The 14,431-nt window shown below is 43.1% G+C and overlaps 1 protein-coding gene, 4 non-coding genes and 1 pseudogene across 7 annotated transcripts in view; 1 reads left to right on the top strand and 5 right to left on the bottom strand.

Moving 5' to 3' along the window:
* The window catches only part of RFC4 (replication factor C subunit 4), a 31,841-nt gene extending 28,394 nt beyond the window's left edge, over nt 1-3,447 (top strand). For both annotated transcript variants that reach the window (XM_083177637.1, XM_083177638.1), the window contains exons 9-11: nt 1,780-1,860; nt 2,813-2,929; nt 3,248-3,447. In XM_083177637.1, the coding sequence (XP_083033763.1) occupies nt 1,780-1,860; nt 2,813-2,929; nt 3,248-3,340 (291 nt within the window). In that variant the 3' untranslated portion in view covers nt 3,341-3,447. The remainder of the gene's footprint in view (nt 1-1,779; nt 1,861-2,812; nt 2,930-3,247) is intronic.
* A 6,619-nt stretch (nt 3,448-10,066) lies between these two features.
* Nucleotides 10,067-14,431, bottom strand: part of LOC146062978 (eukaryotic initiation factor 4A-II-like) — a 37,365-nt pseudogene continuing 33,000 nt past the window's right edge. Inside the window, exon 10 of the transcript XR_014471545.1 lies at nt 10,067-10,474. The product of XR_014471545.1 is annotated as a eukaryotic initiation factor 4A-II-like (transcript). The remainder of the gene's footprint in view (nt 10,475-14,431) is intronic.
* LOC146065977 (small nucleolar RNA SNORA63) lies at nt 11,025-11,153 on the bottom strand. The gene has a single exon (XR_014472780.1). It is a non-coding gene; the product is annotated as a small nucleolar RNA SNORA63 (small nucleolar RNA).
* Nucleotides 11,838-11,961, bottom strand: LOC146065980 (small nucleolar RNA SNORA63). Its single transcript, XR_014472783.1, has one exon. It is a non-coding gene; the product is annotated as a small nucleolar RNA SNORA63 (small nucleolar RNA).
* LOC146065982 (small nucleolar RNA SNORA63) lies at nt 12,632-12,755 on the bottom strand. The gene has a single exon (XR_014472785.1). It is a non-coding gene; the product is annotated as a small nucleolar RNA SNORA63 (small nucleolar RNA).
* Nucleotides 14,218-14,290, bottom strand: LOC146066013 (small nucleolar RNA SNORD2). Its single transcript, XR_014472816.1, has one exon. It is a non-coding gene; the product is annotated as a small nucleolar RNA SNORD2 (small nucleolar RNA).

Genomic DNA, 14,431 nt, shown 5'->3' with positions numbered 1-14,431 from the left:
AATAAATGTACAGCCAGCCCAAACTACAGGGGTTACCACCCTGATAAATGAATGCAATACAAAAATATGGGAATAACTGGGAATAAAGCTGGAAAGGAAGCTTCTGGGATCCACACCTCCTTATATAAGAGTGTTGACAACATTAGGGAAGAACCCACAGTAGAGCGCCGCCTGTCCATGTTCTTTTTGGACTCCTTATACCTTAACCCTTGTAGTGGATAGTCTTTGACTCAAATCACTTTTTGTGATTTGTAAACACTGGAGCTTATCTGTCTGTTATTGAAACATATAGATCTAATACATTTTACGTTGTTTTTACTCACCTGGACATTCTCACTTCCTTAAATTATCCCAGCGGCATCTGATTTATCCTATTTCATCAATCCACATAGAATATTAGGCTAACCGTTGATTTGATTTATTTTGTAGATAAATGCAAAGCTGATGTTATCGCTTAATGATTGGAAGTGCATTTGACTGGATTTCCTCACCTATCCTGTTTAGGGTTTAAGGAAAAACTCCTCACATGTATTTTTTTTTATTGTATTGCACATCTGCAGTTAATGTTAGCAAATATTATTGCTTTTTGTCCTCTTACTATTTCTCTTTGCTTTGTTCATGAAATCCCTTGGCAATACAAAATCAGAGAAACCGCATAAAACCTTTTATAGATGGCAATTACATAATTTCAGCCAACCACAGAGCTTCTTCCCTGCACTCTGAAACGCTTGTAATTGAGACTAAGGCTGGCCATACAATACTGTGTATCGCAGCAGTGTATGGTCATCTGAGCCACCTCGGACCTTCCTGGGCAGCAGTATCGCATGCAATACATTGCATGCGGTCCTTTAACATGCATGTAACCCATGTTCCCCGCCGGAAGTCATACTAGCATGGGGTCCGTCCTCTGGTGTGATGCACATGGGACCGTGCATCAGACCTGATGGGATGTGATAAACATCCGATTTGGGCCAATTTCATAGCCTGACCTGTCGGAAATGGGTAAAATCGGGCCAAATTGCTGTATTGTATGGTGGCCTTTACAGTATAAAATGATTAATCAAAAGGCACAGTTCTTGTAATTTCCATTTCCTTTTGGATATCCTCTGTATTCTGTCTCTACCTCGTGGTGTCTGGCTGTAGTTCTTTTAACCCTCATCTGTGTATTGGTAATGTATTCTCCCCCTTCCTGTAAAAAGGGCAGATTAGTTCAGTAACTTCACTCCGCTGCTTTCTATGTTCTAAAAATAAGTTATACTGGTGTGGAAAGCAGCGTTGTGAAGCTTTTTTAAACATAAGTATTATAAATTTGAGTATTTAAACACAAATTCCAGGGAAACTCCCCAAATTAATATATTTTGTATGAATTGCCCGATATAAGGAAGAGCCATGTAGAATTTATATTTAAAGAAATGTGGATAATGTTACATGCAATTCCAGGACTCCCAGAGTGATGAAAATGGGGTTCTGGGTAGTGAGGCCACACCCCTTTTGCCAATGCATGCCTAAAGCCTTTGCTTAGGCGCACTATAGTACATAGGACACGGAGCAGGATCAGAAATTGTAGATGTGTGATGAACAGAGGGTTGTTGCATAAACCATAATCTGGCACATACCTACATATAATAAATATATCATGCAGATATTATATGAAGCACACATTGTGAATACAGCCACTTACCATGCATTGTCAATGTTTAGTCTGGCTTTAATCAAGCTTCCATATTAAATCTGTATTAGAACTACTTTTGTTTGAATGTATACATTTATGGTCTCTAGGTGATCTCTAAGGAAACCATTGATGAAGTACTGGTTGCTTGTCAAAGTGGATCATTTGAGAAACTAGAATCAGTAGTAAAGGTAAGAGAGTGGATGACTATTGAAATATTTTTTTTTTATATTGTTTTGCATATATACTGGTATACCTCCCCAGTTATAAAATTGTCACGGTTGTAAACTTTGAATGGTGGAAATCGACTGCAGAAAAATATTACTGTGGTTAACACAAAAAATAATTGAAATTATTTTGTTTTGAAGACTATACACATGGGCTGGAGAATAAGCGATTTTTGCTTAGTCAAAATGGCCCAGCAGCCCTTGCGTATATCCTTATAGACACTGCAGGTCTAGTCAAAATATTCTGCTTCCTGCAGTGTCTATTTGGCCCAGCAATAGCGATGCTGCGGGGCCGCGCATCACTAATGCCCCCTGTGTACACATGAGGTGATTCAGGGAACCCTTCTAAACAATTTTGACGATGTAGTCAAAATCGCTTTAAAGAATCTCCCCGTGTGTACACCCCTTGTTCATACAAGGAAAAAAAAACCCTGTTGAGTTCAGCATGCGGACCGATTTCAAGAAAAAATAAATACCTCCTCTAACTTTGTTTTACGGTGCCCATACACGGTACAATATTTCAATGCGTTTTAAACTAGATCACATCGCACGCGATTTGCGTGCAATGCGATCCAAAGCTAGTTCGAAATGCACAGGCTGCACAGACTATGTGCTGCGCGATGGCATGCCCAGGAGAGTGCGCATAGCACAGCACCATGTATGGACACCTTTACAATATATTCATAAAAATATGCAATTTATATTGGCAAATATACCTAAGGGTGGGGACACAGCTAGTCCAATACATTGCTATGCCGTTTAATGCTATTGCTCATGGAAAGATGATACCTTGATATGGACACATAGAATTGGTCTGCAATTGTATCACCGTCTTGTGCTGGTTCTTCCTAAAAGGGATTCATTTCTTTGTGGGCCGCAACAATTTATATTAGTAAAGATTGTTTTCTTCCCACAGAATTTGATAAATAATGGTAATGCAGCAACACAGCTTATAAACCAGCTGCATGATTTAATGCTTGAGCGAGAGGATTTGACTGATAAGCAGAAAGCAATAATTGCAGAGAAACTTGCTGTAAGTCTGTTATACGTTACAAAATAAATTCATCCTTTTTTTTTCTTTTTTCTGTATTTGGGGAAAATAAATGCTGAAGTTACATTTATCATAAGAAACTTACACTGGACAATGAAACAAACTAAAACTATTGCTATGCTCCTTCATCCAGGTGTAGCTGAAAACGAGGAATTTTACTATATTGGGGATCTAGATGTTTAATTTCTTATTAGCAAAGGCTCTTAGATCTCTTTCTATAAAAAATAGAAATCCATACATTAAAAAATAAACAATTATGATAAATGTGTCACAGAGGTGTTTTCTATTTCCTTTCTACAGGAAGTGGATAAGTGTTTGACTGATGGAGCAGATGAATATCTACAAATGCTCAGTCTTTTTGCAGTTGTTACGCAGCAGATGACTCAGAACTAATAATACTGCTTTTCTTTCCCTGAATGAGTCACTAATGTTGAAAAACTGCTATTGTATAAATTGTGTATAAATGCATTCATTTTGATTAAAAAAAAGGAAAAACATTACTGAGAATTGTGTATTTATGGAATGTGTGCAAGATACTGCAGTAAGAGGTGATCAATAACACATACCGTGTTTCCCCGATAATAAGACACGGTCTTATTTTTTTCAGTCCAAAACACCATAGGGCTTATTTTCGGGGTAGGGCTTATTTTAGCCCCTCAGTCCTGCTTTTATCCACATCATGCCCCTCAATCACCTTATACTTTAAGCACAACTGCCTCTTTCCTTCTGCGTTTTTCAGCCACACAGCCTTCCCGCCACTCAGTCACTCCGCTCCCGCCTGTATACAGACACCGCTCAGTCCTTCAGATGTGCAGTGATGTCACATGCGCAATGCATGCCTGGGACCGCTGATGCCCGCAGGGGCTTCAGCGGTACCAGGGCTGCTACCGTAGCAGCAGCATCCATTTCATGTGGGGGTGGGGGTGGAGCTGTAAGTTTGGCACAGGGACTGGGCAAAATGGGGATTTAGCTAGGGCTTATTTTCGGGGTAGGGCTTATTTTGGACCGTTGCCCAGAAATAAGGGTAGGGCTTATTATCGGGGAAACCGGGTAAGAACTTTTTTAATCCATGTAAGTTTTTATTAATGGTGACAGTTGTATCCATTTTATTTTCCTCAGCCTCACACATAACTGTTCACAAGCTAATACTGGGTATCGGTTACATTAGTGTTCAACATTTTTGGACACATTCTTTTGTTGGCTCTAAAGGCTTCTTAATTTTCCTGTTACAATTGATTGCTCTGTGTGCAGTTATGTTCTGCCCCTGTTAATACTGTAGGTGCTGTTAGATTACATGGTGACATTTTGACTAATTTATCCACTAAGCTGGTGGTGGCATTGTATTTAATGTGGCTGGCCACGCCGCTTTCTCTGAGCCCTGGCTTTACAAGAGGTGGATCTTTCTGAACGGATTTCCTCTGACTCCATAGTCTGTGCCCGTAGACATCGCTTCCATAATCGTGCTCCAGAATGCTGTGTGACCAGATTTCTGGAGTGCATGCTCCAGGAACAATAGTGCAAAGCGTGCACTAATCTCTAGAGATCAGTTGCAGCAGGTGGCAGTGATCAGTCACCTCCAGGTGAAGTCACAGCAGAAGCCCTGGAAGAGGGGTGGGGGTGATAAAGGAGTTTAATAAATTATTTTAAAACCTGTGTTTGTAGTTTTATATTAATATTTACAGGGGGACTGTAAGTACTGGCGGGCCTTTAATGCCCCACATGCAGGTACCTGTGGTTCTCCCAAGTACCAGCATGTGGGGCAGGCTTGCTGTTGTGAAACAGCTATCAACCCTGCACCCACCACCCAGGGGGGCAGGGGATAGCCCCGAGCTTCAGCCCAGGCATGGGGTTCCCTGGAGAGGGGGGGGGGCTTTATTTGGGGGCTAACTAGTCAGCCCAGACCCAAAAACTCCTGGTCTGGGCTGACTAGTTAGGGTGGGTAATGCTGTGGCTAAGGGACCCCATCAAGCATGTCCCCTGGCTATGGCATTACACCTCCTGCTAGTGGAGCCTGGTGCTAGCCTCTAAAATACGGGGGACCCCTACTCACTATGTTCCTGTATTTTGGGAACCAGGACCGGCCCAAGAGCTGGTGCTGGTTTCTTGAATATAGGGGGACCTTATTTAAAAAAAATTTCCCCTGGTATTCGAGAAACCAGGATTGGCCCAGAGAGCCCGGGGCTGGTCATGCTCTGTGGGGAGGGGGACCTCACCCCAATTTTTTTTTTTCCATTATTTATTTTTCTCTTCTAGACGAAGAAGATGACCCTCCCCCAGGCTTTATTCCAACCAGTTATTTAGATTTGAATATATATATTTTAATTCCCCTGAAGTCACCTAAACACTTTGTGAGAGATTTTAAATCTCATGCTGAATCTCCCAGTATGAATATCTGGCACAAATCTCTCCGGGTGTAGGGCCCTTTAGTTTAGATATACACTGAGTGGCCAAATTATTATGCCCACTCCCTCAATACAATGTTAGACCACCTTTTGCCCTTAATACTGCATGGATTTTTCTTGGCATGGACTCTGAGATGTTGGTAGTTGGTATGAGGAATTTGAGTCCATATCTGATGAACTGCACTTTCCAATTCCTTAATATTTGATGGTACTGGATCCAGCTGTCTGATGGCCCATTCAATCTCATCCCACAGATTGGATTGAGATCTGGTGATTGTGCCGACAGAAGACATGCCGTCTTAACTGCAGCCAGGGAGGCAACTATTTTGTTTAGCTCCTCCCCAAAGAGGACATCCCCCACAAAGGGCAACACCTATAAAGCCTTTTTGGACTCCACGTCCACCTTCCATGAGCGTAGCCAAAGTATGCGTCTGGCTAACACTGAGACCGCATCCACCAAGGCTTCGGTGATGTATGTCCGCCTGTTGCACATGTGATAATCACGCAGTGCATTTGTCTGAAACATCCATTGGACGTTCAGCTTCAATTACCTTTAGCCAGCCCTGAACTGCCCTAGCTATGCAATGGTAGGCCTGTTAATAGCACCTGCCGGACTTAACACTGACTTTAGGCACTGTTCTAGACGATGTGACATTTATTAGCGAGGCAGAAGAAGTGACCGGCAACACTGAGGATTTAACCAGTCGGGTCACATGGAAATCCACCGGTGGTGGGTTTTCCCATAACTTGCATTCCTCCACAGGTAGTGGGTACCTACCCACTACCTGTGGGTATTTCTTCCCCAGGGTTTTTTTACAACTCTGTTCTGACTGCCATTAAGTGATCAGAATGAGAGAATTAGGCCCTGACCACTTTACGGCACTTAAACACGTCCAGCTTCTTTGCCATCGGAGTCGGTTCCTCCTCCTCAGATAGGAGGACCGCCCGTATGGCGGTTACGAGTTCAGGGACATTAATGGTAGTGTTAGTTACCTCCTCAGTGTCAGGTTCCTCGTCTGAGGTGTCTGCCCCATTGTCCTCAGCTTCCCCTCCCTGATGATTCAGTGGTATCTGTCATCAGGGTAGACTGTGGCCTTTTTGAATCCTGTACAGGCAAAGGCAGTGGCGTTTGAGCTGCTAGGGACTGTGTCAAGGACAGCATGGTGTCCGATAATGAATTAACTCATAGTGGTGTTACTTGCATCACTGCTGGCGGAGGCGCAGGACCCGTAACGGGTGTCATCCTATCCACTAAAGTACCATGCAACTGGGTAAAGGCCGCCCAAGGAGGCTGTTGGGCCTGATGAGGGGAGTACCGGAATGTGGCATTTAGCATACAGGCCATCCTGCACTCCCTCCTGGTCACTTAGACCCATTGCGCATGCAGTGCATGAACGCAGTAGTGGATTAGAAACCCCCAGCCACAAGTAAGACTCAGTGACCTGTTTATAGTACTACTGCTTCCATTTAGCACACCTGTCTAAGTAATGCAGAGACAGAGAAATACAGTGTAGATTTAACACAAGAGAAAAAAAAACAGTAGAAATCACCACATTTAGTCACATGCATACAGTAGAAAATTTGCCCACACAAACTACTGTAACTGGCACCATGTCCAGTACACCATGAGCCGGAGGCAGTGTAGTACAGTAAGTGCTGTAAAAACATGTCAGCAGTCAACTTTTTTTTTTTTTTTTTTTTTACAGGGGAGCAGCACCCAGCAATCCAGGAGTCTGCACAGCGGTGAAGATGGTTGCCAGCTTGTGAGACTGATGGTGCAAATCTGCAGCTACAGGTGCGCAGCAGTGAGGTGAACTGGTGCCTAAAGCTGGGGGGGGGGGGGGGGAGGGGTTACAGGCCAGCACCTGCAATTTCCCCAACCATGGGGATAGCCTTCAGCCTGTGCTCCCTTACCCTGGTGGGCTAGTAGAATCACTGCTGTGGAGGGCAGTATTCACGCCAGCACTGATACCTGCTCCTACAGAATGAACAGCGATATATGCTCTGAGAGCGCTTACTCTCCCGCAACCCAGCCATGCTGTCCAGGAAGGTGTAGTGTCCAGCGATGTGCACTGGACTCCGCTTCTGTCCACTCTGCCTGTGTATGCCTAGAAAGGTGACAGGATGTAATAAATAATGTAATAAAGTAAAAAGCTTGGGATTGCTTACCAGCAATACCAGGATAAAAAGGTACTGGCGCACCTACTTCCTGCAGGCACCAAAAAAAAAAAAAAAAAGACTGTCCTAGCATGGAGGTGGGGTTATAGGGCAGAGGAGCCAGGCATGATGGGAAGCTTCAAAAGCTTTGGAGATTTGGTGCCCGAACCTCTGGATCTGCCTACAACCCCAATGTCAACCCTATGGGACTGAGGAACCCTAAAGAAGAGGGCCACCAGCAAGTAGGTTAGGTCGACAGGGTCATTAGTTCAACATGGGTAAGGTCAACATTGAAAAGGTTAACCTGTTTTTTTACTTGTCGACAGTCAACATAAACAGTAAATCATCGCACCGCGCCCCTTCGCATGGCTCACCATACGCAGGGGTCGGCAATAAGTGGCTCTCCAGCTTTTGAGGAACTACACATCCCAGCATGCCTTGCCTTCAATTTACTATATGGTCATGCTGAAACTGATGCAAAGCATGCTGGGATGTGTAGTTCCTCAACAGCTGGAGAGCTGCTAATTGCATACCTTTGCCCTAGTGGATGGTAGGGCATGAGATACCGCCTTTCGACATGGACACCGAAGCGTACCAGCGTGTTCCCTCGCATGGCTCGCTGTGCTTCGGGCACTAGTTTATTCTCTCATCACACCCTAGTGGATGGTAGGGCATGAAAATACCACCTGCCGACATTCAAAAAACCCATGTCGACCTAGTTCATGGTGTCCGAAATGACCATACACACCCCCCCTTGCATAGTATATGGGCCTTTAACTTATGGCATGTAAAAGAATGGCACAACAAAGAATGGCACAACAAGTGCTGAGTCAGAAGGAGCCTGCCAAGGGAGCTTAAAGGAAAACAGACAAGTTGAACATGTGTATGGAAGCATTTAGACATTGGGCCATATTCAATGCGGCCAGCGAGGGGGTTAAATGGGAGAATCACCGACAACAAGCGATCCTCGCTGTTTAGCCCCCACACTGTTCCCTCAACGTGCCAGGGAAATCCAAATGACAAGAACTCCCTAAAACAGTGAGGCTCATGGCTAATGCAGGAAACCCGCAAACCTTGCTGTTTTAGCAGCCGCAAAAGCGATGCGGTCACCTAAAGGATTTATAGGCAAGTGTAGTCACATGAATAGCCAAAAATATAGGCGCGCGCACACACACGATTCTTTCCAATTTAGCTGGTTGGAACGAAAGTCTGGAAAGTTTAGGGTGAAAAAGTGAAAGTTTACTCCTAAAGATGGAAAAAGACAAATTGGTTAAAAAAAAAAAAAAAATAAGTATGCAGATTTCTGCTTTGGTCGATTTTCCAGCTTTTGGGAGCAAATGGTTGATTGGAGTGAAAATCTGGAAATTTTGGGAAGAAATTACAACCAGCTAGATTGGAAAGATAAAAATCTTAGTGTACTCTGCATTACACTGCCCTCCACTGGCCATCCTACCTCTGACCAAGTGAAGGTCTTTCAGCATCGTTTGTTGAAGCAGAAGGAATAGAAGTCATGAGAATGACTAGTGACCCTTAAGGTATGTACAAGCTAATAGCATCTAATAAAATAGTGTACACACCATAATCATTACAGATAAAAATATAATTCATGCTAGATATGCTTAAATACAGTATGTAAACTAGAACAGGTTATTAATTATGTCCTGTCATCTGAACATGCACTCAAATGGTAAAGTCACTGAAAAATTGTTCCATCGGGTAGCTGGGAGCCATCGCTCATGTACCCAGCTTTAGCAGCTGGATTGTACCCACTTTCCAACTACAATAGCAACACATCAAGTCTCTAGAGCAGTGATAGACTTTGCATAATAGTTCAGATAACTAAAATTATATTTGAGTAAGACCGGACACCTAGAGAGCAATCTATTAAAACAATAATCTAGTAATATGGGGGCAAGTGGTAATTTGCACCCTTATATTACCAGATTAGACAATGGACACTTTTCCCCATGGTGGAAAACCAAAACCCAACACGTTGCATTTTACCTACAAATTATTGCCAAGGCTGTATATACATTTCTAGATGACTGGTTATAATCAGAATGCTTATAAAAAGTTACTCAGATTATATACTATTTATTAAACACTTATTCATGTGCAATGTGGCAACTTTACAATAAAGCTGAAGACAGATTGTTGGGGTTTCAGGGTCTATCACAAATGCACCTACTTTATTGAATAAATATACATTAAAACAGAAATGTATAGGCCTTCTTCATTTAGCAAACTCTAAATATGTACTGTACAATAAATGTGTCTATGCTAATTTAACATAATTGGCTGATTTTATACAGCACTTATATCTTTTAGTCCATAAGTAAATTATTAAGTGATAAAGCACATCAAAAACACAAACACTTCCCTAGAACTAGGAAACAAATGTCTAACACAAAAATGTAAAGACCCCATCGCTTTACAACCCACCCCAACAGTCTAAGCCAGGGCTGGGCAATTGCGGCCCTCCAGATGTTGATGAACTACACATCCCAGCATGCCTTGCATCAGTTTCAGTATATACACATAGCAAAACTAATGCAAAGCATCCTGGGATGTGTAGTTCATCAACATCTGGAGGGCCGCAATTGCCCAGCCCTGGTCTAAGCTCTGGAAAGAGGATAAAGCCCACAGCTTTCCTTCCAGATATGCGACTTACTGTCGCTTTGCTTAACAAAATCTGTATTTCTGATCCGTTATGAGCATTGAGACAAGATTCAATATATTTCCAAAGAAAAGCACAATGCGCGTCGTGATTCGCCTATTCAGCAACAGCGAGTACGGCAGTCAAACTAAATCTCATCCCAGGAATTAAATCAGATCAGCCACATTCATGGGCATCTCCTCTACTGTAGTATTGTAGAAAGTCTCAATATCACGAAGAATTCTTTTATCCTCCTCTGTAACGAAGTTTATGGCAACACCTTTCCTACCGAAGCGCCCTCCACGTCCAATCCTGAGAAGTGAGATCAATTTAAAAAAAAAAGTCAGCCTTAATTATAGCACAGTCTCAGCGTTCTTTACTCTACATTCCAGACTCACACATGCACTTTGCTTTTGTCAACCACATTACAGGTACACATTTGCAAGAGATCTGGTCAGGTCATATGCTGTGTACATCATTGTAAATAGATTGACGACATAGTTAAGGTGTCCATTTATATCACCAAATACACTGTGCAATGCCTCCTGCTGCAGATTTCATATGTATAACATTTGTATAAGTATATGTGTGCCAATGAAGATGGATGTGGGGGTCATAGTGAACAAGTCGCACAGTCTACATACAGATGACAGTTGGGGGAGGGGGGGGGTAATGACTAGTGGAAATGCTTATCATCGTCCAGTGTATGCTATACATGGCAGCCAAGATACAAGTCACTCAGCAGTGTCCGGGAGCAACTGTACTCTACTCCTTATTACACATAAAAGCTTCATTAAAAAAAAAAAAAAAAAAAAAGGATTACCCGAGAATTCAATGACATACCATTTCAATGGCCGTAAAGATGTTTGAGACCAAGCGTCCCTGTCTGCCGAAGGTGTCAAAACAGACAGGGATAGTAGGAAACATTTTGTTATTTGCAGGGGGAACGACAGAACAGCACTTAGCAGCTATACTGTAACTTATCCTGCAAAAAACATGTTTACGCAGAGAATTTTGCAGTCATCCCTGACTGGGAGGTACTTAATGCTTTGGCACGATAAGCTTGCTGCATTTACTTCACAGCCATTATGTATTTACTATGCAGAAGAATCTAGAACTAGTGCACATATGCCTGCCACCAGACAGAAGCATCAGTGTTCTAGTCAATTGGGAAGCGCAGCCATTACAGCATTTTATACAGACCTGTGAATGTAGTTTTCACGATTGGTTGGAAGGTCATAATAACCAGGGATACTTGCTGTACATCTATGCCACGTGCCTAAAGGACAAGGGGACAACTTATGAGTTAAAGTGTTATGCCAGACAACAGGCAAGATCTAGAACACAACTTCTTACAATATGGACTGTCAGCCACAGTATAGTGGTGGACTACAACTGTGTAGTTCACTGTGGAATGCGGCTCTTGATTTTCCAAAGAACTTAAACTACTGCTCGGGAGAAGAAACCTTCACAGAAAACAAAGATTTCTTTGGGAGAGAGATGAGGGTATTGTGCATAATACTTACCAGCAAGTCAGTAGTTATTAATACACGACTGGACCCAGACCTAAACTCTCATTATGACATCTCGTTCCTTCTGGTCCATGTCACCATGCTGTAAGAAAGGAGAGCCAGTGTTAGAAAGCAAGCTTGTCACCCAATGGATGAACCTACATCTGTATGAGACCAAGCGTCCCTGCCTGTCACAGTGGTCAGTCAGGGATAGTAGGAGACAAGTTCTTTTTAGCAGGGGGAACGACAATACAGCACCACACTGCCATATTGTAACTTATCCTGCTTTTTTCAGATTTATAAATAAAAAAAATATAAAATATATATTTTAATAAATAAATTACCAAAGCATCTAGGATGTACAGGGCTTAATAGTCTAATCGTGGGCTACCTCCCACGAATAGGCCACTCCCCAAAAATGTTTAGAGGGGGGTGAAAAAAAAAAAAAAACCACACTTTTAAAATTGTGTGGGGTGTTATTGTCATCCATCTCTATCCTCTCCCCCCCCCTCAGCAGCACACACTTACAGCATGCTGAACCTGCTGCCAGCTCAGCACATGCTGTAGGTGTGTGCTGCTGCTGCCTGGGAGGGACGGAGGGGGGAGGCCCCTCCAGCAAGCCTGGGCCCAGGTAATTAGTACCCAAACCCCCTCATCGGTCCTAAGGGGAGGCAGGTAGAAGGTAAGTCTACTTACTGATCCCGTCAGGATTCTCAGGGCCAGCTTTAAGCATATGGGGCAGTAGTCGGGAGCAGGGAAACCCCCTGGATGGGAGGCAAGTGGCTGCCTGCCACTCCGCCCCACCCCCAGCAACCTCAATCCAGGAACCTCCCTGGATGCAAGTGAGCGGCTTCCCTCCCACCCCTAGCAACCTCGGCGGCACATCACAAAGGGGGAGCGGGTGGGCGCTCCAGTGCCTAGCCCCGGCCCTGCCTAGTCATTCATTTCAAAACTACATCTGTATGAGACCAAGCGTCCCTGCCTGTCACTGTGGTCAGTCAGGGATAGTAGGAGGCAAGTTCTTTTTAGCAGGGGGGACGACAACACAGCACCACACTGCCATATTGTAACTTATCCTGCTTAAAAATAATTTACTATTTTACCAATAAAAAGGCTTTAAACTTGCATGCATTTCTGAGTGTCAACGTATAGCATTTAATATTTCCAAAGACAATGTGATCATGTGTTTGTTGATAACGTTACCTGAACGTTTGTGCTCAGCTTTTGAAAGATCTCATAAAATTTGATCCTTAAAGGCACGGCTCAACATTTCATCCAAAACGAACATTTTGATCCATTTAGGAGCTAAAAATAAATGAGCAAAGCATAAGCCACTTACAACCAGTAATTAAAGGCTGCCCGAGCTGCCTGGGACATAACTGGGCAGCAGGATCACATGCGATATATCGAATGTAATATCAGCTAAGCTAGCCCAGCAGCAATGCAAGAGATGGGCTACTGAAAGCCGGCTGCAATGTGCATTACATTGGCCCCGCGGTCAGACACCTGCAATTTGAATATTTAGGGTGACTGATATCGGCAATCATAGGAAAAGAACCCAAATTGCCCTTTCAAGCCAATGTTAAGGGGCATACACGGGAGCGATTTTCACCCCATTTCAAAGTGATCTGACTAGCCTGCTTAGAAATGGAGCGCTATGTTCAGTGCGTATAGCCCTAGCGGTATGGTCCCATGCGTCACCAATGCCCACAGGGAAAGGATGCATGCACTGTCTTTCCTGCTAGATTGCGGGGCTTTGCCCTTGTAGATTGGCACATGATACAGGTGTACCGCCATGTGTGCTTAAGCCCATCGGTCAGCACAGTGGCTGGGTCGCCCCATGCGTATGGGGCTTTAGGCTTCTCAGAACTCCGTTACCATTTGAGAAACTGATGGGGAAATGAATAAAACACCTTATATTAGATAACACGCGGCCAGGAGTCCAAAACACAATGGGCCAAATGTAATAGGGTGAGAGTTTCAGAAAGTGAGAGATTTTCCCATGTTTTTTAAAGCAGCAATCAATTACATGGCAAAAATCAACCTGGTTTTGCAGTGTAATTGATTGCTGCTTTAAAAAACATGGGAAACCTCTCCCAAAATCTCTCACTTTCTGAAACTCTCACCCTATTACATTTGGCCCTCTGTGTGGTGCTTCAGCCTGCGGCTTCTGCGTTTCATTAGGCACATTTGTTCCGCCAATGCCAGCATGGCAAGTTGCACCCATATAGTCGCCCAGGGCCAAAATTACCTTTTCACTCTATGAAGCAATTAAAATAACTGGTCGTCAGAATTAAAAAAAATATATACTGCAATTAAACTCCCCTAATGCAAACTAAAAATATGCCTGCTTACAATGCAATATGCATTGGAGTTAAATAAATATCTGCTGTAACTTGAGAAAATGATTTCAATTAAATATGCAAACTGTCTTGCCAGTACCTGACTGAGCTTGAGCAGTCACATCCTACCCTAAAAAGAGTAGGGTACACATTTAATGTTCCCACAATATACTTGGGTATGATAACTAAAGACAATGTAGACAAGTGATCAGTAAAAAAATAAAGTTCTCTCCATTTCAGGTCAGTCCCGAAAGATGGTAACCATCATTTCACTTGTTCAGTCTAATATAAAGATGTGTTCGGATGTCTAGTGCAGTTTATACATAAACAAGACTATACCAACCTTTAATACAGGGGATGATTGCATGTTGTTGAATAGAAGAGGGTTTTTCAAAACCCTAAGCATATATGCCTCT

The sequence above is a fragment of the Crinia signifera genome, chromosome 3 (assembly GCF_055691185.1).
Source record: "Crinia signifera chromosome 3, ASM5569118v1, whole genome shotgun sequence".
NCBI classification, from domain to species: Eukaryota; Metazoa; Chordata; class Amphibia; order Anura; family Myobatrachidae; genus Crinia; species Crinia signifera.
The sequence above is the reverse complement of the archived record's forward strand: the minus strand, read 5'-3'. Positions and strand labels throughout refer to the sequence as shown.